The sequence below is a fragment of the Eubalaena glacialis genome, chromosome 13 (genome assembly GCF_028564815.1).
Source record: "Eubalaena glacialis isolate mEubGla1 chromosome 13, mEubGla1.1.hap2.+ XY, whole genome shotgun sequence".
In the NCBI taxonomy this organism is placed as follows: domain Eukaryota; kingdom Metazoa; phylum Chordata; class Mammalia; order Artiodactyla; family Balaenidae; genus Eubalaena; species Eubalaena glacialis.
Window position 1 is genome coordinate 42,784,475 of NC_083728.1, and position 24,196 is coordinate 42,808,670.

At 38.9% G+C, this 24,196-nt stretch overlaps 1 protein-coding gene across 1 annotated transcript in view; it reads left to right on the forward strand.

The window, feature by feature from the left end:
* The window catches only part of PLCB4 (phospholipase C beta 4), a 172,980-nt gene that overhangs the window by 142,920 nt on the left and 5,864 nt on the right, over nt 1–24,196 (forward strand). The window contains exons 29-36 of the mRNA XM_061210021.1: nt 1,752–1,801; nt 1,955–2,020; nt 11,467–11,582; nt 12,852–12,927; nt 14,695–14,870; nt 18,020–18,121; nt 23,404–23,461; nt 23,912–23,998. Coding sequence (XP_061066004.1) covers nt 1,752–1,801; nt 1,955–2,020; nt 11,467–11,582; nt 12,852–12,927; nt 14,695–14,870; nt 18,020–18,121; nt 23,404–23,461; nt 23,912–23,998 — 731 coding nt within the window. The remainder of the gene's footprint in view (nt 1–1,751; nt 1,802–1,954; nt 2,021–11,466; nt 11,583–12,851; nt 12,928–14,694; nt 14,871–18,019; nt 18,122–23,403; nt 23,462–23,911; nt 23,999–24,196) is intronic.

Sequence of the window (24,196 nt, forward strand, 5' to 3'; positions counted from 1 at the left end):
AGTTCCTCAGGTACACTGGCCACATTTCAGGTGCTCAAGAGCCACATGTAACTTGTGGCCATCCCCTGGACAGCTCACTGATGGAACATATCCACTCTTGTTGGAAGTCCTATTAGACAAGCTGCCTTGGACATATGGATGGAACCAGGCATGTACCAGTTCCTGTTCTTTAGAGTGTGTTTTTTTCCTAACTAACTAAATCATTCATAGGAACTAACATTTTTACAGTGTGTCTTTCTCCAAAAAAGGCAAAAGGTTTATGTTTTCACAGGGTCCTGTTAAGCAAGATTTCACTGAACAAACACCAAAAAAGAGTCTCATCAGACTAGGTCAAACTCTTAGTATTTGTTAGATCTCCAGAGGACCTTGCATGCCCCCCAGTTCTGTGTGTTCATTTTATAGAAGAGAGAAAAGAGACCCAAAGATAGGGAGCTCTTAGCGATGCCAGGATAGACTCCTCTGCCCTGCAGTAAAGCAGGGAATTAGCTTGTGATGTCAGACCTAAGAGATTAGAGAGTAGCCCCATGATCCCTTGACACCCCTATCACAAAATGTTATAGATCAGAAGACTGATTTCTCTCCGCCGTGACTCTCCTTTTTTCTGTCCTTACCACACTCACACTGGATGTGCACATCTTCTTAAAATGAGTACAGCTGAAAAACAAGAGCCTAGAACTTGACACCTATCTTTCTTGAATATTTCATACCTAGCCTTTGGGATTCTAATGGAAATCAATTATAGTACAGAGTGCACATTCGTCTTGTTTGCCTAAGATGAAAATCTGCAGTCAAACAGAACATGTTTTGGGATTCGCCTATAAATGTGGTTGCCATGACAACACCTGGCTTAGCATCACTCCAGTAACAGGATGACTTAGTACATTACTCTAGGTCCTCATGACAGCATCCTGTTCTAAGATGGTTTGATTTCATTATTTTCGTTATTTTCTGTCTGTTAAAGGCGTTCTTGGGCTCAGTAGCATATCACTTAAATGCTAAAATTAAATTCAGTTAAAGAAAGGGGCTGAAAAAATGTTTTGTTCTTTGATGATGGTTAAGCTGGGAATAGAGCTGGTAGTTAGTGGACTGATAGGATGAGCCTTCAAATACAAAGATAAAGGTAACTGTAATAGATGCTGCTGTGCCTGGTCTGATCTCCTCTATGGGGTTGGTGCCGCAACACTTGGTGTCTAGGAGTCCTGGCTGACTGCAAATCACAGCTGCACTTTTCTCCCTAGAGTTGCCCTCAGACCATGGGAGTTCTCTTGCCTCGAAAAGGAATGTTCTGTAAAACGTCTGACACCCTTAGCTGAGTGATATGGGGTTACAAAAGCCCAGTCTCCTTACCTCAAGCTAGAACAACACCAGAGGGCCGCTTATGCTAAAGAATTTCCTGTAGGATCAGACCGAGGCTGGATTTCAGCTAGAAAGACACTCAAGCTTCTTCCTCTGCCCTATCCTGCTTCTCTCCCACCCTCTAAGGGGTTTCTCCTGAGAGCCTTCCCTTGATAAATCGTGTGTACACAAATCCCCTTTTCAGGCTCTGATAATAAGGAACCTGACCTAAGACAATAAACGTTTTGGGTAAGTGTCTAGTTAATTGCTCTGTAATAGGAAACTAAGATGTTTATATCCATAACGTTACATGGAAAGCTGCGTCAGCATCTTTAGATGCGATTTCAAAACTGTGAATTTGATATGGTCACTTATTCTCTCTCATTTTTAATATACACAGTGACTTTTTATTTCAGGTATTGAACTGATCCCTCAAGTGAGGATAGAAGATTTAAAGCAGATGAAGGTAAAATTACTCCGTCATTTTGCCAGCACTCTTGTGTTCTGCCTGTTGGTGAAACTGACTTATTTTTGTTTCTCACCAACTGTAATCATTGTGGTAGTAGTACACAAACTTATTTGGGATCCTGTTTTTCTTTATCCCCCCCCCCCACCACAGGCTTACTTGAAGCATTTAAAGAAACAACAGAAGGAGCTCAATTCTTTAAAGAAGAAACATGCAAAGGTACAGTGTTTTGTGTAGGCAAGCAATATGTGTGTGTAGTTTTGTTTGCTTGTTTGTGTGTTTTTTCCTTTTAGCTCTCTGATGAAACCTCACAGCCAAAAACACTACTTAGAAACTGATACCAGCCAACTGGGCAGAAGGACCTTCATTTTAACTGGTTAGAAATGAAATTTAAAAATAGAATCCATTTGGGATTGGTTGTCACTGATTTGTGATCTGTGTTTCTAACATTTATTTCAAAAGCATGCCAAAGCTTCACCCATTTCAAAATTGTTTCATAATTTGACTTTATCTAAACGAGTGGGCTGTCACCTGACTATTGAAAACCAGCGCATAGTCTTAGTCTCTGGGTACCGAAATTCCCTTAGTCACTGGCAAATAGTTTGCCATACACGATGTGTCAGGGGAGATGCTGGCCAGCTCCAAACTTCTCACCCAAGCCACCTAGAGAAAGATCTTGTCTCACCTTTCCCCCGTTATGTAAACTCTGCTTGCTGGCCTACTTATGGAATATAGTTGTTGTTCCTACTTACCCATAAGAAGAGGTCTTTGAACAGTGATCATGAGAAATTCTAAGTTAGCTACAAATTTAAGAGAATAGCAGGAATTCTCATGTAGGTTGAAAAACTTCACAGCACCCAGACACCATCCTGCTTTCAAGTCTCCCCTCACAGGGAAAAGAGACAAACGTGATATCTTTTTCCTTCTTAAGATGTATCACAACAGCTGCTGCTGCTGGAAGGGTAAATATGTCCTCTTCCATTACGGGTAAGGAGAGCAAGAGAAATTTTAATTTCTTAACTTGAAAGGACTTCTGAATTCTTTTAAGCTCATGTTGCCATCCCACTTCTTTATACCCTGACCCCAGCCTCAAACCAAGGCACAGCCTGCAGAGCTGGACTTGAGTGATGAACCTCTGAGTCACTTCAAATACGAAGATGCAAAGAGTGCAGCCTGGAACTCTGTCATCTCTTTAATGGTTTGTGCTCCTTTGAGAAATTTGGCCTAATCTTGGCCTAGTAATAGTCCCTGTATTATTGGCTTCATGGATTTGCTGATATAGAGGTCACTTCAAAGACTGCTCGAATTGCAATTCTATTCAAAGGAATTCCTTTCATTGCCCACGTGGGAAACTCACCACAGATGTTTATAAGTGTGGAGACAGAGCTCAAGTAGGGATTTCCATTTTCTTGGTCATTGGCAACAAGCTGGAATATGGAAAGGGAACAGAAAAGGGAGAGAAAAGGAAATTCAAATTCACTTTCAATGACTTTGGTTATTAGGAATGGAGTTGGTAGCCATATGGCAAGGCGTCATCCACCAGATTTTCCTTCTGTTTAAGTTGGATCTCTGTTATTGAGGTAGGCATCTCAATGGCCTTTGGACTGATTGGAAATTTAAACATTTTGGCCTGAGTCTCATTTAATATTTCCTTGAGGCATGACCAGGAAATATACCATGTCTGATAATAATAAGAATAATATACCATCTAGGAGTTTTGTATGTGAAGTATTTTCCAGATGCTGTGCTCAGCACTTTATATTTATTACCTCATATTATACTCTCTACCCTATAAGATAAATTCTAAGTCCCCATTGTGCACATGTGGAAGTTAAGATCAGGGAGGTGAAGCCATGTAACTAATGCCCCAGCATTAGAGGGTAGCAGAGCCAATATTTGAACCCAAATTGTCTTGAGTCTGGAACCCATACTCTTATTGCATTATTCTGTGAAGGATATTGGATGCTTCAGTAAGTAAACAAGTTCCCCCCTTGCATCAAAGGCAGTGACAGCACATGGGACACTATTTAAATCTCCATCTAGTTTGGACAGTGTCAATATACTGGTTACCTGGACAGCTGCTGAGGAAGGTTGCTCCTTGGTTCTTTAGAACTTGACCTATATAACACTAAGCAGAATTGTCTGCTGATTCCCTATCTAAACCTTTGAGTTCAGACTGTCTCAGTTCTATTAACAGGCCTATCTGCTTAATCGGAAAAGTGGCAAAGATGGTGTCTTAGTCAGTTTGGGCTGCTATGACAGATTACCATAGACCAGATGACTTAAACAACAATTTCTTTCTCACAGTACTGGAGGCTGGAAGTCCAAGGTCAGGGTGCACCAGATTCAGTGTCTGATGAGAGCCCCCTTCCTGGTTTACAGACAGCCTCCTTCTTACTGCTCCTTACATGGTGTGGAGAGCTTTCATCTCTCTCCTGTATCTTCTTATAAGGGCACTAATCCCATTCATGAAAGCTCCACTCTCATGACCTCACCACCTCCCAAAGGCACCCCCTCCAAACACGCTGGGGATTAGGGCTTCCACGTATGAATTCAGAGTGGGGAGGGATACAAATATTCAGTCAATAGCAAGTGAAAAATTATTTTTCCATGAGAGAATTTAGAGGTAGCTTTGATAGCTCTTCCCCTCCACCTCTTATGCCACTGAGCTTTATTCCTTCCATTTTCTTCACACTTATTGGTGAGGAAATACTAATATTTAGTAACAAATAAATCCTATATGGCTGAATAGAATCCAAATTGCCTTCATTTGCAGAAACAACTTCAAGCTTCTTGGAGCCCCACATTCTAATAGAACCAAAACTTAAAAGGAGATTTTAAATCTCCCTGAATCCTACCATCTAAATATGTGTGGACTTTCGTAACAGCTTTAGTGTACATTTTTTGGAGGAAGCCTTCAAAATGCCTTCGGTCAAGTAACAGAGCCAAATTACTCCGTAAAATATACAGTGCTTGCCTGTTGCTTTTCAGAATGCTTTTTGAAAGCATTTCTTAGCAGGCAAATGCATTTCATGGCTTGTTTTCCATATCCTCATGTACTTCAGAAGTTCAAGTCACAAATGTATGATTATAAGCTTATGATGAATTCCTTCTCCCACATTAAATACACAGGGGGCCCACTTTTCTATTCAGCCTGCTTTGGCAGTATAATTTACGAACTCTGAATTCCATAATCTTTTTATATAGAACTACTACTACTAATAAGGCTGACATTTATTTAGTGCCACTTTTGTGTTACACATTGTATATACATTCTTAAATTCTCACAATATCCCTGAAACCCAAATGGTACTATCCACATTTTAGACATGAATAAAATGAAATTCAGAGAAGTGCCTAGAGCAATATAACTCATTATGCTGGTTATAATTAAAGTGCTTTTCATCTATTTGAACTGTCCAAAGGCTTTGCAAATAATTATTTTCAAACAGTTAGACCTTTCTCTCTATAAAGTTTCTGTAATTGTTCAGTCTATAGTACTTCCCTAATTCTTTCCACTGTCTCATCTGAGCCAACTTTTAAGATTAAGCATATATTGGAATATTTACTTGCCCAATATATACTGAGATCTACTCAACTAATGCACTTGTCTTTAAAACTGAAAAAAAGAAACACTGGTGAAGGAGGTGAGAGGATGTGGTGAATCTATTACCACTGGACCCACTTAGTGCCTGATCCCATTTGATCTTATTTATCCTAACACTTGTTTTTCTATCTGTCAATACTTTTCAAAAGGTAAAACTAGCTAATATATACATAAGCATTTATTATTTGGTATTCTTATAACAATTATATAAAGGAGTATTATAATTATATTAACTTGTATCAGTTAGCTTTTGCTGAGTAACAAACTATCCCCAAATGTAGTGACTAAAAGCAGCCACTGTTTATTTAGCCCACAATTTTGTAGCTCAGCTGGATGATGTTCCTGGTCTCATCTGGGTTCACTTGTACATCTGCTGTCACTACCAGTTTGTCAGGTGGTGGGTAGATGTGGGGGGCTGGCAGACTTTGGAAGTCCTCTGCTTTCTGTGGTCTCTCATCTTCAGCAGTAGTCCAGGCTTGTTCACATGGTAGGGGTCCCAAGAGACCAAGCTCAGAACTGGCACAGCATCACTTCCACCTCCTTCTCTTGGCTACAGCAGGTCATGAGGCTGTCCCAGGTTCAAGGGATGAGGACTCTTATTTCTTGGCAGGAGGAACCACAAAGTCAGATTGCAAAGGGGATTGGATACAGAAAGAGAAATCACTGTGGCCCTTTTTGCAAACAGTCTACCAACCATTTGCCAGATGAGATAATTTACACTTAAAAGAAACACAGCTTGACTAAATCACCTAGCTTTTAAATGGTGGAGCCAAGCTTTGGACCAAATTCTATCTGACTCCAGAACTCAAGCTCTTCATCACTATATTGGGTTGCCTCTGAGTTTTCCCACATTAGTTTTTATTTCCACACATCTTGATGGTCTTAGTAAAAGGTTTTTAAGAGCAGTCATGAGTCTACAGGGCACAGATATCTTGACGTCCTTTGGGACTGCTTTTTCAATACATGATCCTTGGGCCAAGAACTGGAGGCTTCATAAAACTGCATATTCTTGTGCCCACTGGAGACTTTGTTATCATCTCCAAGGAGAAGTCTAGGAAATACATTTTAAATAAGCTCCTCTCCTATGCACACTAAATTTTGAAAACTATTTCTTTAGGAATATTATTTAGCACTCTTTACTGTCCCTCAGTGAAAACCCCACTAAAGGCCTGCAAGATGCAGAGCAGGCCTCCCTGAAAAATGGGTTTTGCCCTGTTGTCAAGCAATAGTAAGGATTAACTACCCCAGCCTTTCTGTGAAACAACATTTATATAACCCTTTCTAACAGTTATGGTGCTACCTAAGATGGGGCTAAGGTTTGCTACCTCAAAGCTTTGGGTTATAAAATAACCTACAGAGGAGGGAAGGTGGCCTATGCTGTACCTTCCAATCACAGCACCCATGGGTCAACCATGGCACATGGTAGCCAAGAGCAGAGACCAGTACTTAGTCCATGTTCAGTGACTGTAGGGCACTCTCAGCTATTACATACCAGCCTGAGTAAATCATGCCACTTCTCAGAAAGGGAAGCAGAGAATGTGGTTTACTTAACCTAGTGGCTTAAGAAATGTATGGTCCATAAGAGAGCTTATTTCCAAACTTAAAGGTTAGCTGCAGGATGGCGAAGGAATAGTGTTGTGACAATGAGGATCTACCATATATGAAAGAGACCTAAAGAAATAGTTGTGAGATCTGCTGTTAGGACAGTGGGAAGAAAAGATAGGTAATGACCATTTGAGCCCCAAATGGGATCGAGATGCTAGCTAACATGGCTAGTTTTTGGAAAATGGCAATGGTCAATTGCTTTTGATCCTCTGAATGCGGTTGACAGTCAAACTGCTACTTGTCTCTCACTTTCTCAATTTGAAATGGAAACTAGTGGACTACTTTTCAAGTGTCCATTAGATGAGACACAGAAAGAGCAGAACTAAGCAACCGTGATCCCACACTAGTGCAGGGCTTATCTGGGTCCAGAGCTAGGGTTGCTTTCATTAAGAGACAAGCATGCTTTTCAATTGTCAGATGTGGTCCAATCCTTAGAGGAAAAAATTTAAACCCAAAGTTAAGTAAATATCCCTGATAACACATTAGCAGAAGAATTCCTACTCAAATGAGGTAAAAGAAGTAAATGAAGGAAGTTGGCCCCATGTAGAAAACAGGGAACACTCATTCTTGTCCAAAGGGCAAGTCAGACTCAGTTCCCACCATTGGTGCCTTGAGAGTCTGTGGGCCAGCTTCATTCTCTAAAAGAGAATCACAGAACCTGAAATCTTACATGAATTTCCTTTTCTTTTAATATTGGCCACTAATTCAGTCTTTTTCTGAAACACCATGTAGGCAAAAAAAAAAAAAAAAAAAAAAAACAATAACAATAACTGGATGCATCCCTTGGACCACCAGTTTGCAGCATCATCGCTAGATGAGTCAAATAAAATGCCTGAGAATCTGACTAAAATTTGGCGTTTCAGTAAAGCTGCTAATGGAAAATATGCTCTTTGCTATGCAAGCAGTTTTGCTGATAACAAACACCAAGACTACTGTTAAACTCATCAAATGTAATTCGTGGTAAGAAGTCAGTAACAGACCTACAACTCTGTCATGAAGTAGAAATGGGCAGAGACATAGCAACCACCCCCAAAGGCAGCTTACTGGTAATCTCAGAGGTGCGTGCTGAGCAAACGCGATTTACTCAGATGTTTCAGCATCATCTGTGGGGTGAAAATTTATGCCCAGAGTCACATCAGCCACAAGAATGAATTGCAGCAGAAGTTTTTCCCAGAAGAAGCTGAATTTACTCTTAACTTTTTTTTTCCACTGAGCAAATAGATATACTGTAGTTTTCGAGGTTACTATTGATTTTTTTTCCTTTAGCAATTGATGGTGGTGGACAGTTCTCTTTTTTTATTGGAGTATAGTTGATTAACAATGTTGTGTTAGCTTCAGGTGTACAGCAAAGTGAATCAATTATATATATACATATATACAGCAGGTACTCTTAACTTTGATAGAACCATATACAAATCCTGCTAAAAGCTGTACATTTATTTCCCCAAAATGTCCCAATTAAGATAGACTTTTAAGTCAACATATTTAATTTTGGTACTCTGACCTGAAAGAATGAAAAAGGACTTATCTCTTCCGTAGGGTCTCATGACTCAGTTAAGGACCAAAAGAATAAAATCAATGATAGATTTTTTTTTTTTTTTTAAGTATAAATAGGCTTAGAGATCATTTCCTGGCTCCTCTAGTTTGTACAACAGGAAGCTGAGGCTTGAGCCCACCGCCACACCCATCACGTGATGATCAGTAATTAGGTCCCCATTCCTTTGTGAAAGGGGAAGTGGTGTCTGGGAACCAGATTATCCCAAAACTTCAATACCTGCTACCTACCACGCAGGGATAGTTTTGAGCACAGAGAGAAACACAAGAGATAATTTTTCAAGGTGAGCTTTCTTGTTATGTGTATTCATTGTAATCATTTTAATTCAATATGCTTCTAATTTTTTAAATTCTATATACATTAGGTAACTTGCAGCTCATAACCATGAATTAGGTTGGGCAAACAAGGTCCTGTTCAGTTTTCTAAAAAAGAAATTGAAACCTGGAAAGGTTTATGTATGTTGCACAAGGCCACTAAGATGAGCTGGGACCGGAATCCAAGTCCTCTTACTGCTTTCCCATGCTAATTTTTTTAATTCATGCAACAAATATTTATTGAATCTACTTTGTACCAAGCATTGGGCCATGTAGTGGTGAAAAAAAGTGGTTTTCCCTGCCCTTGTAGAACATATCTTATATACTTGAAGCCATCATGAACTTTATGCCTTTATGGTACAAACACCCTCATTCCTCATATCTAATTGGGTTAATTAAGGTTCACCAGAATACTTCCTTAAGCGATAGTCTATGTCAGCTTACTTCCAATCCTCAGAGCCTCTTTTTTTTCTTTTTCTTGTGCTGCACTAGAATATTTAAAGAAACAATCTTCTCCACCCTCCTTTCAATGATGTTTGCAAGAGACATAGGAATGTGGCACCTCTGAAATGTTTTATTCTAGACTTGCATAGAGCCCCTTATTTGTCCAGGAAAATTAATACATGTGCCAGACAGGCATGATGATTACTAAATCTTAGAAGGAAGGCTAGTAGTAGGGTGATTTAGTGGTTTTTTTTCCCCATGACAATGCAAGAGTAGCTAAATCCATTTAAATAAGGATACATCAACGTGTCAATCCATTCCTGCGGCAGTAGGTTAAGCTTGGAGGAAAAGTTTATTGATTTAACTTCTCAGGCTGTTCTCCCTTCTCCCAGGTTACTCTCTGCATGTTTTCATGAGTACTGAATAATATAAGTAGGTTTGTATGTCATTGTATTTTGAATAAGGTATAACAGGCATTTGAAATATGATTTCTCTTGTATTTAATCCTAACAACCCTATGAAGTAGGCTACAATCTCCCAATTATAAAGATTGAAGAAGGTATCACTCTCCCAATTATAAAGATGGACAGACTGAGAGGGTAAGTAGCTTGTCCTAAGATCTGAGACTGTCCACGTCCTTAACCCAATGAAGAACCCCTAGTTTATAACAAAAAAGGGCACAGATATTGGTAACAGGACTGGATTTATGAGGTGTTCCAGGTTACCACAAATTAAGCAGGACACTGTTACATATAATTCCCTAACCCCAAATCCAGAGCAAGGTAACATCACCTTGGAGCACTCATTGTCCCTGTTATCAGGTCCTATTCCGAGAACCTTCCTGCCTAGCACCACCTTCCTCCATGCCTTCTCCCAGAGGCATTTATTCACTGGACAGGAATGCTGAGACCATGTGCGCAAATGTGTTTCTGAAGAATTTATATATAAATGAACTGTAGATCAAGTCCTGTGTTAACCTGCTAACAGTGCTGGGAAATTAAGAAAATCTTGGGAAATTTCAAAATCCCTCCCCCATTTATATTTTATGAAATCTTTTAAGATATTCATGAATTAGGTTAAAGGTGAGCCTACCTTAGGAAGAAAATTAATTTTTAAAAAATTAAGTCACTCACTTTTGTTACTCACTTAAAAAAATAAGTAAAAGGAAACATGACCATGAGGGTAGTTACATAACCTGAACAAAGTCTATCCATTCCAGACTTTAGTATCATCTCATTTCTCTAAGTTTCTCAAGAGTAAGACTAGGATATAACATTAAGCATCATCTTAGAGTGGATATTACTGATTGAACTGTTTTCCCCTATGATTAGGGGCTGAGCAGCTAAAGAAATCTGATTTCAGTTAAGTCCCTGGCTGTGGCCAAATTATCAGGAAAAATAATGTTTATAAAGAAATACTTATTTTCAAAGCATTGCAGCCCCATTTTCAGTGATTGAAGGAAGCAGATGGAGAAATATTTTAACTATCTGTAAAGCTGAAGGCCAGGGTTCCCGAACATTCTGTCATCCTTGTGAGTGCATCTAGATTACGAAGCTGGCAAAAATATCAATTGATGGGGATTCAAAATTAGCTTATGTTGACAACCACAGTGGAGGTTTTCATTGTGTAATGATGGTATTCAAGACCTTCCAAAAAGTGCCCGGTGTTTAGAAGCCATGCCACATAATGAATAGTTATATTTAGCATGTAAAAGAGAATAAATATGGCAGCTGAACTTGGGTTTTTGGGACTAGGTTGTGGAAGGGGCAGTGGACTAATTAGATGACTCAGCAGAACAAAGATGGATGGGTAGAAGTTCTATGGAGACATCTATGTGCAGAAGAAAGAACTTCAGGATGATTGGTGTTGCTCAGCAGTGGGCAGGGCTGCCTTTTGAGGTGGGCATGTTCAATAGACTGAGGCTGGAAACCCCCTTGTTGGAGAGACCTTATGGGAATACAAGAAACTCTTGGGTTGGGTGGAATATTGGAAGTCTTTCCAGCTCCCAGACTCAGTTACTCCTTGATTTTCAAACCAAGACTCTGAAAGAGCTGGTGAAAATTATGCCAGCCCAACATGGGATAAAGTTTATCAGCTACACTACAAGTCTAACTTGTCACTACAAATTCTTCTCGTTCAGGAGCACAGTACCATGCAGAAGCTACATTGCACACAAGTTGACAAAATTGTGGCACAGTATGACAAGGAGAAGTCAACTCATGAGAAAATCCTAGAGAAGGCAATGAAGAAGAAGGGGTAAATGCTGTTTATGTCCTCTGGAGGCTTTTTGCCTTTTTGTGTTTTGTCTTTTCCCACAGTTCAACTGCCTGTTTAGGCCAAGGAAGAACTTAGTCTTAACTGTGTTTCATCATTAACAATGATTCCTGGAAAATAAGCGACTCACTCAGCTGAAGGGAGTGACTGAAGTGGAAAAGAGGAGCTTTATTCAAGTTCTGCAGCTGTTGGTTAATGAAATAATAACTGTGTCTTTCATGGTACCTTTAAAGTGAATGGGGGTCGAGGGGGAGAAGGAAGGACAAATTACAGTTGGAAAAATTCCAGAAATCATTTTGCATTGCCAGGTAATAAATAATAAGGTTGAGACACTCAAGGAAAAAAATGCAATTTTGATGTTTAATATTACAAGAATCCTTAGCTTATGCCAACAGATGAAACTGTTGAATAAAACCTATCACTGCATTTACCATGAAAGATTTTATCTATTGATAGAATTAAGCTAGGGGAATGTTTCTGTGATGCTGCAAGCTCACTGAATAACAGAGTAAGAGGGAAACACACTCAGTGCCAGCCATGGAGAAGTGATAAGTTGGATGTTTAGAATGTGCCTCTCAGAGACACTCTCTATTAATAATATGATGAAGCACTCTGACTTAGGCCATAATAAATCAGAGCATATATGCTGAATGCAGAAGCTCAGGGCCTATTCTGGTTTCAGCAATGATATGGATATTCCAAAAGGAAAAATTAATCACTGAAATAAGCAGTAATAGTTGCTGGGCAATTGCCTAGTATATATTTCCTACTCACAATAGAGTAAGAAGCAAAAATTACCCTGCACTGCCAAGAAATGCTATTTTTCTCCCTTGCTGGCATGTGTCAAAGACAAAAATCTGGCTTTACAACCAAAGTGGAAGAATTGAAAACTCGCTTCAAGGCTGAGGCCCTATTTTCAGTTCTCATCCTAAATAGTGTATTATTGAATAAATAAAAAATAGCTTGAAGAAAAGCAGGAACCAAAATGGAAACCCTGACAACAAACCTTTAACAATGAAATAATTGTTAGGTCTGAAATGTCTCTTTGTGTAGTGGTTGAATTGAGTAATCACGATACAGATATTTTGTAAGGTGTGCATCTATTACTGGAAGAATCGAGGTTGCCCAGTGAGCCATGGCGTCTCATGTTTGATGAGCAAATTGTCTTCATTGGAAGGCTTTGGAGCAAAGGTTCCTGGGAGAGGAAAGATATCTAATGCCTGGCATGCATTTGTGGTTTTCCATTTTCAGGGGAAGTAATTGTCTTGAAATGAAGAAAGAAACAGAAATTAAGATTCAGACGCTGACATCAGATCACAAATCTAAGGTAAGAAAATGCCTATTTTTACAGCAGCAACTGCGGAAGATACTCTGTAATTTTTTAGAAGCTGCACCCAGTTTAAATCAGAAATAACAGTAGCATGGGGCTGGTCTGGGCTCACTGGCTTGGAGAAGAGCCATTTCATGGAACACCTTTTCCTTAATTTGTAAACATATGCTCACAATATCTATGTTGTCTGCCTCAGAAGCATCAAGGGAAACAATAAATGGACTAAAAGGAAATAGTGTATAAAATACAGAATATGATTCCCTATAGAAGTAATATTGATCATAGGACAGAAAACCACCCACCTTGAGGGTTCAGTAGCTCTTTGATACTTATTCCATCCTAACTTTGCTGTGGAAGTTTGGGATGGGAAAAAATCCAGAGCTGAGATTCTAGGAGATGAGCCTAATTACTTGGATTCCCCCAAAGACACAAGAAAATAGTTTAGGGGACATTAATTAAGATTATGGACATTTTGGAGAACTGAGCACCAAATTGTCATCAAGAACATAAATAATTATAATTATAATAATTATAAAAGAAAAGAAACTGTGAAAGAAAGTTTCCAACTGTAGCTTTTGGTCAAACCAGCCAGCCTCCATATGTCTACATGCAGCTCTGTCATCCAGCCAGCGACCCTGCCACACACCTGGGCCAGCCAGGCATCCAAGCCGAAGTTCTCTTTGGTGCTGTGTATTTTGTGTCCACTCTGCCATGCAGTCTGTAGAGGCAGTAAGCTGTGTATCTTTGAGAGTTGCTCCCCACTCTCTCTTTCTCTCTTCTTAACTGGAATATTTGAGAACTAACAACTATGCAACATGCCATGATTTTTAAATGCTTTGCATAAATAGGAAAGCAGAAACGTTGGCCACCGTATCAATTTGCTTTTGCTGCATGAAACACCATGCCGAAATTTAGTGGCGTAAGACAACTACCATGTATTAGCTCACAATTCAGTGGGTTAGAATTTGGGCTATACTCCACTGGACAGTTCTACTGATTTTGGCTGGGCTCATGTGTGTGTCAACAGTCAGCTGGGATTGATGGCCTCACTCAGCTCTCTGGTGGGTAGCTGACTACTGGTTGTTTTTTCCTACATGACCTCTCATCCTCCAGCAGGCTAGCACAGGCTTTACCACAGGTTAGCCTCAGGGTTCCAGGCATAGAAAAAGGATAAGTACTTTCCAAGCTTCTGCTTGCATCACATTTGCTACTGTCTTGTGGCTAAAGCAAGTCACAGGTCAACCAGATTCAAGGAGGTGGAGAAAGAGACTCTAGCTATTGACGAGCTGTAAAACCACAGTGTGAAGAGCATGGATACTCTTTGCAGAGGAAGACTTTCTACCCCAACGTCTGTTAAAATGACACAATAAGTCATGATCCAGGAATAAGAGAGCACACAGCTCTCTATTCAGATCTGTGGCCTTGTGGAAGTGAAGCTGGAAAAATATGAGGTGATGAAGAGAATTCTGATAGAATTGGTAAAGGAGCCCAAAGCCCAGACAAACCAGAGTGTGGGCGAGTTAGGCAGTTGAAATAATGGGTCATGATTAAGTATTTAGAGCCAAAGTGATTGCTCTATTTTAATAAGCAATGACTTCTTGATTCCCACTGATTAGTACATATTTTTGCAGGTTATATGGGTGTCTACTGATTGACCAAGTAAATTGGTGGGAGCGATCTGAAATGCATGGCTAATATTGTGCTTTCAGTTCCTACCTGACCTGTGAGAATTCCAGGTGGCACCACCCCCTTTTCCCCACGCAGGTCAAGGAGATCGTGGCGCAACACACAAAAGAGTGGTCAGACATGATCAACACCCACAGTGCAGAGGAGCAGGAGATCCGGGACCTGCACCTCAGCCAGCAGTGCGAGTTGCTCAGAAAGCTCCTGATCAACGCCCACGAGCAGCAGACCCAGCAGTTGAAACTGTCCCATGACAGGTGGGAGAGTTAGCTCCAGAAGAAACTCCCAATTTTTAAAAAAGACTAGCTTTGTGGTGTGTGTGTGTGTGTGTATGCACCTGTCAAGGTAGTAAGGAAAATCACCTTGACATACAACATTGAGCTTTTACATATATCCTATTGGATAGTTAACGTGAGCAAGAGGAACTATAAGAAATGGCCTCTGCCATCAAAGGGCTTCCAAGCGTTGGCAAGATCTCACACTCCTATGACAAATTAAGTCACGTTACAAGTAGCGTATGATACATACTAAAAAGTGTCACAGGCTCTACCGCCTCCAAGTGGTCCCAGATGCTTCACAGAATGATAGGGCTGGAGGTGGCCTTTAAAAAATGATCTGGAGCCTCTTTGAATAGAAGAAATAGAAGGAGATAAAGACCAAGCAGTTGAGCTCCTAGAGGGATTGGTTCTGATCACTCAGAGGTACCTGAGGAAAGACCCTTCTTTCCATTGTCTGGACTTCTATGAATTCTAGAAAAGCAGGCATGATCAAGAAACAGCAAAAAGTATCTGTTTCTTTTGGTCTCACCCCATTTCAGCAAATTGCATACTGCAGATGATGAGCTGGACTTTTTCCCAGGTCAGAAGAGTGTTTAGGTCAGTTATGTCTTTTTATCACAGCTTTGTTGCAGCTCGCCTGCATCTTCCTTAGTGCCAACTGTATGCCACAGTTATGGTCTGTTGATACACACAAAAAAGTAGAAAACAGAAACATTTTACAAACAAATCAAAAAAACCTTTTAAAATCTAACTGCATGAATTATCTAGGCACATTCTCAGATTTCCAACTTTATTTTGGAGTGATATACGGCCATAAGAACATGAAGTATTTTTGCCATAGTTTCTGATTCTCACATGAATCAGCTAAATGAGGTATACTCTGCTGAGTTTACTGTGGGCTAAGGTTCCAGACCCTATCCATTTTCAAGTATTCTACTTATTTGTATAGGATTAAAAGTTGTCTTTTTTCCCCTTAGAAATGCTCTTGATTTAGTACACAGAAAGGTCTGTTCATCATCCTCCCTTTGACCATTGCTACAATACCAGATTTTGGGTGTCCACCCTTATTCAAAGATACTTCAAAGAATAAAGTACTCTATTCTATTTTTTTTTTTTGAAGTTGAATAAAGGGAAAAAATTAGCCCACAACAGCAGGCATTGTCTAAAAAAAAAAAAAAAAAAAGTAAATGAATTCTTGCATGACTTAGGAAGTCATTTGAAGGAACCATAACCTTATTACTAACTTACCTTAAAAAACAGATCGATGGCAGGGGTATTTTTCAAAAAAACAGCAGCGTCGAAGCTTTTTCTCAAGCATCCTATGGTTGTGTTTCTTTGTCACCATCACAGCTGTTGCTCTCGGTTAAAAAATCTTGCCTTCTTAACATTCAGCAGCATTATTTGGTATTGATAAGTGCTTGTTGAATGAAAGAAGAGATGGTCAATTTAATAACAAGTTATGAAACATTTTGAGAGCCATTTTCTTGGGCCCCGGAGTTTCTATACATATTCCAGCCTCTGTGGCCCTAAGGTCTCTGACTGAAGAACTCTCTGTTTCAGCTTTGTCCATCCCTTTCCCTGAAGTACAAAGACTACTTAAACAACCTCACTCCTTGGTCCCTCATTTCCAGGCAGTGCTTCAAGGAGATCGCCACAGGTTCCAGGGAAGATTCTTTGTTAATAATATTCATTTTAGTATTCTAAATTGTATGCTTTTAATGTACTCATCAATAATCTAAAGATATGAGTTTTTGTGGTACACACACGCATTCGCACACACAGTGATCAGTCACCTGTAAACATCCTTTTCCCCCCCTATTTCCTATGCTTATTTGAAACCATTTCATCCCCTTCCTTCCCCTGGGCTGTCAGAAAACAGGATGGTCACTTGTGAGTGTTAGAGCATCCTTTCTCTTCCAAGCCATCTGATCCCAAAAAACGTGGGGCAAAGCTGGAATATCCTTGTATTTTACTGACCATAAGTGGTTATCCCTGTGCATTCTTTGATTACTCTCATGCTGTATTCACTCTTTACTTTTTTTAAATTGTATATAAGTTGGTAAACATGATTGCCTGAGATATTTGTATATAACTTAGGCTATGTAGCTTTTACTATTCAGAATTCTTATGGCATGTTAATGACAGTGTCCTACTCTGGGCAGCTGAATACGATCATTGTGTGGTTAGGGTTAGCTTAGACACACATAATGTCGCTTCTTCCCAGCCCACCACTGTTACTTCACAGTGACCCACTGCCCCCAGGAGAAGCATCCTTATGGATCAGGGCTCCTGCCCTCCTTTCCACAGAGTACAAAACAACTTGATGAACCCAATAATGAAATAAAAGTGAACCTAGTCCCGTTGTTACGTGTGGAATGTGTTTTCTGTTTATGTTTTCATTTTTTTTTATTAGAGTTAAATATCCATAACATGAAATTTACCATTTAACCATTTTTAAAATGTGTGGCATGAAGTATATTCACACTGTTGTGCAACCATCACCACCATCCATCTCCAGAACTTTTTCATCTTCCCCAGCTGAAGCTCTATACCCACTAAACACTAGCTCTCCACTCCCCTAATTTATTTTTCTTCTTTCCAGTTTTATTGAGATGTAATTGACATACAACACTGTAGGGTTTCAGGTGTACAGCATAGTGCTTTGGCTTTACATACATCATGAAACGATTACCACAGAAAGTTTAGTGGACATTCATCATCTCATATAGATATAAAAGAAAAGAAAAAGAAAAAATATGTTGTCCTTGTGATGAGAACTCTTAGGGTTTACTCTCTTAACAACTTTCATATATAACGTAGAGCAGTGTTCATTATATTTATCATGTTGTACGTTACATCCCTAGGACTTATTAATCTTATAACTGGAAGTTGGTACCTTTTAACCACCTTCCTCCAATTCCCCCTCCTCCCACCCCTGCCTCTGGTAACCAGAAATCTGATCTCTTCTTCTAGGAGTTTGGTTAGGTTTGTTTTTCGTTTTTTGTTTTTTGAAGTATAATTGATCTACAACACTATGTTAGTTCCTATGTTAGTACACAACATAGTGATTCAATATTTCTATACATTACAAAATGATCACCACCTGTTTGTTTATTTTTAATACATAGGGAAAGCAAGGAAATGCGAGCACACCAGGCTAAGATTTCTATGGAAAATAGCAAAGCCATCAGCCAAGATAAATCTATCAAGAATAAAGCAGAACGGGAAAGGTGAGTCAGAACGCTCACTGCCGGAATATAACATTGACTTGAAGACACAGACTTGACAATATTTCTGTGTGTATACATATACTCACATTTGAGATATAAAAAAACCTGTGAGTTCTGGTTTAGAATCCTGCTATTATAACTGCTAGAAGATGTATTATTATTGCTGTAAAACATCTGATTGTTTACTACCACTAGTAAAACAGATTTACATTCAATATATGTGTGCTAATTTACAAACAAAATTATATAAAATATGGCATAAACAAAATTATATAAAATATGGCAAGATATCCTTCCCACATCCTATTGGGTCATCCTTAAGCATCTCATCTGCTCAGGTGTTAAGCCCATTCTGAATGGACTTACAGTCTATATAACAGCATGTAGGATAGTCTTCTTCCCTTGACTGGCCTTGTGCTGTCCTTGACACCAGGCATCATCTCAAACCACCACCACCCCACACACATACACACAGGTTTTCTGGTTCATCCTTGTCTTAGAATGGGTTTCTAGAAACAAAGACAGGAATTTGGGTGCATATGATTTACTGAGGAAAGGATCTTCAGCGAAGGGGAGAGGAGGAAGCAGGAGGGGGCCAGGGCAGGGGATAAGTAAGGATATGGTCTCGGCTAGATTTCCTTTTCAGCCTGATCCCAAGCTCTGGATTGTAAACTGTACCATGATCTGTCCCTTTGAACCACAGGTGTCTGGCTTTTGTACTTCTATGTTAATCAGTCATTGGCCACATAGAGTTGGGGGAAGGTTTGTGTAACCTCCAGAGAAGATCCCAGGTGCAAGCCTTTTAGCCAAAGCTGGTAAAGGGGATCTGAGAGGGCATCAGTAGTCATAGTATCCAAGAGAGGGAGTTAGCAGCACTTGATTCCCAGTGATCCCAAAAAGCATCTTCACCTGTGATGCTCATGGCTGCCCCGAAAGCCTCTAAGAACACAGGTGCTGGTTGCTCCAGAACTGAGAGCTAGGTTCATACAGCAGTGGTCAAGCACAGCAGGATTGCGTCTCTTGGAGAAATAGACTTGGATAGAATGTGGCTGCCAGCTGAGTTCACCACCCACACAAAAGCTGTGTTTTATGCTCAACAAAATTCAGAGCAAAGTGAAGATTAGCTTTGGGGATTAAAACGTGAGCATGAAGTTTAGGACTTCACGTCATTCAGCTGTTGACCATAGGCTGAGCTGTTAGGAGACTTTGCAGCTACAAGCAAAGTACCCCTGTTTCAATTCCCCTGTCTACACGGGTTTTTTTGGACGCTTAGTTGATACCTGATGTTTCCTCCTTGTCTTGAACACAGCAGTAACTGCTGTCCAACTACTTCAATACTGTTGATTTTTAAAATGCATCTCATTTATTAACCATAATTAAAGTTAAACTTGAAATAGGACAAAATATAAAGCATAATACCATCCAGTGCATTTTTATGCTGAAGTTTTGTTGGATTAAATATGGTTTGGAATTAACTGGCCAGCAATAGGATTTGGAATTCCACAGTAATTTGACCAGGAAATGAATTGCCTTTTCAACACTTTGGCCAAGAAATTTCCCAGTAAACATGGAGTGTCATTTGTGTCTCTCTAGGGAGATTATTACTCAATTTAATCAATGCTCATTTACACCATCATTTTGGGGTAGTTATCTGGTTCTTGTTTATTTTAACAAAGTGCCACCCTCTGGACGTTATTCTCAGACAAGGAACTTTGCTTAATGGCCTTGTGTACATGGAAATGACATTGTCCACTTTAGCTGAAAAACACAAAATATTCATGCCATGATAAAACCTCATTAAACTATTTTAGACTGTCCAAACTGAAATATAGAATTCAACATGATAAATGTGCTAATTATTAAATAGCTCTTTATCATATTTTTTCAATTATGTTGCAAAATGGACTTTAACCCAGTTGAGATCAAGTTATCTTAAATTATGAGTTACTGATAACTTAACCAGAAAAGTTTTTTATTTAATTTCCTTATTTTGACTTATTATACTTATTTATTATAACTCAGTATCCAGTGGTTAGGTGACTCTCAAACATCTACAAATGGCTGGTCTCTTGAAGAATAATTTCTCTATGCCAAATGGTTACCTTTTTAAACACATGCTGTGTGTATCCACCTTATCAAACTACTGAGAAATAAAATTAAAAATTTATAATCAGAGGACTAAGAAAGACATGCAGAAGCTGAAAAATACTTCTATTCTTGGGTCAAAGAAGACATTTCAACATAAATGACATGATATTTATAACTGAATGACAACATAAACACTGTTGATCAATGTGTCAGAGTTAGCTGAAGTACACAGGAAGAGAAATAATCAGCAAAATAAAGAGGCAACCTACCAAATGCGTGAAAATGTTTGCAAACATATATCAGGTAAGGGATTAATATCCAAAATATATAAGCAAATCAACAAATCAATAACAAAAAACAAATAACCTGATTTTAAAAGTGGGCAGAGGACCTGAATAGACTTTTTCTAAAGAAGACATGCAAATGGCCAACAGTATATGAAAAGATGCTCAACACTACTAATCGTCAGGGAATGCAAATCAAAACCACAATAAGGTATCACCTCACATCTGTTAGAATGGCAATTATCAAAAAGACAAGAGATAATAAGTGTTGGCAAGGATGTGGAGAAAAGGGAACCCTTGTGTACTCTTGGTGGGATCGTAGATTGGTGGTGCAACCACTATAGAGAACAGTATGGAGGAAGTTCCTCAAAACATTAAAAATAGAACTACCATATGATCCAGCAATTCCACTTCTGGGTATATATCTGAAGGAAATGAAAACACTATCTAGAAGAGATGCCTACATCCCCATGTTCATCACAGTATTATTCGCAATAGCCAAGACATGGAAACAACCTAAGTGTCTATGAACAGATGAATGGTTAAAGAAAATTTGAGATGTCTATTCAATGAAATATTATTTAGCCATAAAAAGAAGGAAATCCTGCCATTTGGGACAACATGGATGAACTTTGAGAACATTATCCTAAGTGAACTAAATTGGACAGAGAAGAATACTGTATATTTGTGGAGTCTAAAAAAAAGCCAAATTCATAGAAACAGGGTGGAATGGTGATTGCCAGGGGCTGACAGTAGGGGAGTCAATGGGGAGACATTGATTAAAAGATACAAACTTGCAATTATAAGATTAATAAGTTTTAGACATCTAATTTCAGCGTGGTGACTGTAGCTCACACCATATATTACTTGAAAGTTGCTAAGAGAGTAGATCTTTTTTTTTTTTTTAACATCTTTATTGGAGTATAATTGCTTTACATTGCTGTGTTAGTTGCTGCTGTATAACAAAGTGAATTAGCTATACGTATACATATATCCCCATATCCCCTCCCTCTTGCTTCTCCTTCCCACCCTCCCTATCCCACCCCTCTAGGTGGTCACAAAGCACGAGCTGATCTCCCTCTGCTATGCGGCTGCTTCCCACTAGCTATCTGTTTTACATTTGGTAGTGTATATATGTCAGTGCTACTCTCTCATTTTGTCCCAGCTTACCCTTCCCCCTCCCCGTGTCCTCAAGTCCATTCTCTATGTCTGCGTCTTTATTCCTTTCCTGCCCCTAGATCTTAAAGTGATATTTACAGTGAAAATTATAGCCTAGATGCATATATTTTTTTAAAGAAATGAAAATTAATAAGAAAATGCTCAAAGAGGACATAAAATTAGAAAAATAAACTGAATCCAAAGATGTCAGATGGGAAGAAATAAAAATTTAAGAAGCAAAAAATATTAAAATAGAAAACAAAAAGCAATGGAAGTAAAAAAGTGAAAAAAGCAAAAGCGAAAGCTTGTTATTTGAAAAAAAAAAAAAAAATCAGTGAACCTCCAGCAAGACTGATAAAGAAGAAAGAGATACCACAAATTAGTAATATTGGGGATGAAAAGGGAAATAACTACAAATACAGTAAATATTTTTGAAAACCAAGACTACTATAAACAATGCTACTAATGAATTTGAAAACCTAGATGGAATGGACAATTGCTTAGAAAAACTAAAATATCTAAAACTGACTGTAAAAGAAAGAGAAGACCTGAATAGACCTATAACTATTATAGACATTGAATCAGTTATACGTCTATTCAGTCATGAAAAACACTTCACCTCACCAATAATCACGGGAAATGTGAGTTAAAACAACAGCATGATGCCATTTCAAAAAACCAGCAATTGACAGAAAAGGAAATGTCTGATAGTAACAAGAGTAGGCAAAGATATGGAGAAAGGGTAACACCCAGACACCATGGGTGGGAGTGCAAACTGGGACAGGTACTTTGGAGTAAAGATGAAGTTGTTCACTCCCTACCAACCTGCAAGTCTAGGTTTACACCCTGGGGAAACCTTTGCTCATACGCACAAGAGGATATGTCCTACACTTCATTTATTTAGCCAACAGATGGTGTGCCAAGCATTTCAGGACCCTATGCACCAAATCATTGCTCATTGTTGGGAAATAACCTACTTTCTATTAATGGCCAAATGAAAATACTGTAATCTACTCATAAACGGAAAAATCCATGCAGCAGATGAAAATAATGGAATCGTTTGAAACATAGCTGTATCTCTTAATCATAAGGCTAAGTTTTAAGTTATAGAAAGAAACCCAGAGTATGTTAGCATTTAGGTTAATTTGGAAACCATACAAAACAGTATATGTGTAGTCCAGAAGCATCAGCATCACCTGGGAGCTTATTAGAAATGCAGAATCTCAGGTCCACCCCAGACCCACTGAATCAGACCCTCTGGGGGTGGGTTCAGAAATCTGTGTTTTTGATAGTATCTCCATGTGATTTGTGTGCATGTGAAAGTTTGAGAAACATTTGTGTATATTACATATGGATACATCCATATGTAATAAAAATATTAACACATGGATAGGAAGGTCCACACCAAATTCAGAATAGTGGTTACCTCTGGAGGGAGAGAAAGGAGGGAAGTAGAGTGAGGAAGAATACAAAGGGGGGTTTATTTATATCTGCAATGCTTTATTTCCTTTAAAAATATGAGACAAGCATGGTAAAACATAATTAATGTTGACTAATCTGAGTGATGGGTACACAGATGTTTTTTGTCTTTTTCTCTGTACATTGTACATTTCAAAATTCCTCAATAAAAATTAGGAAAAGGAAGTGATAATCCCATCCAAATAATTAAATGGAATATGACTCTTTCTTATTTAATATCATGTAATCCCAACCGACGTCATACCAACTGTTGTTTGTACCTGTTGCTTTTAGGCGGGTCAGGGAGTTAAACAGCAGCAACACTAAAAAGTTTCTGGAAGAAAGAAAGCGAGTAAGTATTTTATAATTTTCTTGACACTTTTCCTTTAAAAAACTATAAACAGTAGCTCATGCTTAGAAATCAGACTACTAGCTAATTTGCTTAATTTGCTTTTTCTGTACATTAAACATTATAGTTTCTCTTCTCCGCTCCCTGAAAGCTAAATTAATCTCTCACTAAAATCTTTAAGGTAATTATTTGCACCATTTTATACAGAAAATGAAGCCAGATTTTAATCGTGCACAAGTACTCTTTTGTTTTCTAAGATTTTGGCAAGAACTATCTTGCCAGTAAAAATTATGGGTTTAAACTCTCCCAGTTTTCAGGCTATTTTTCTTTTTTCTTTTATTTTTTATATCCGTCACTTAAATTGCAAACTACCAACCTTCATCCATAAGTTTTAAGATTACAACCCAAAGTTGATCAGATGTGTTTTTTTGTTTGTTTGTTTGTTTTTTGCAGCTCGCAATGAAGCAGTCCAAAGAAATGGACCAGTTGAAAAAAGTCCAGCTTGAGCACCTCGAATTCCTAGAGAAACAGAATGAGCAGGTATTTCACCTAAAAAGCATAAGAAGTTGTAGGCAGCCAACCAGCTTCAGGAGGCAAATGCCGTGGGCCAGAGTCACCCTTCTGCTAAAGCCCATGGCCTGAGTAGTGGCACGGAAAGATAGCTAGAAAAATTTGGTGCCTGCTGTACTTTCCCCATTTCATCCACCAAGAACAGAAAGTATTCTTTTTAGGAGTGGG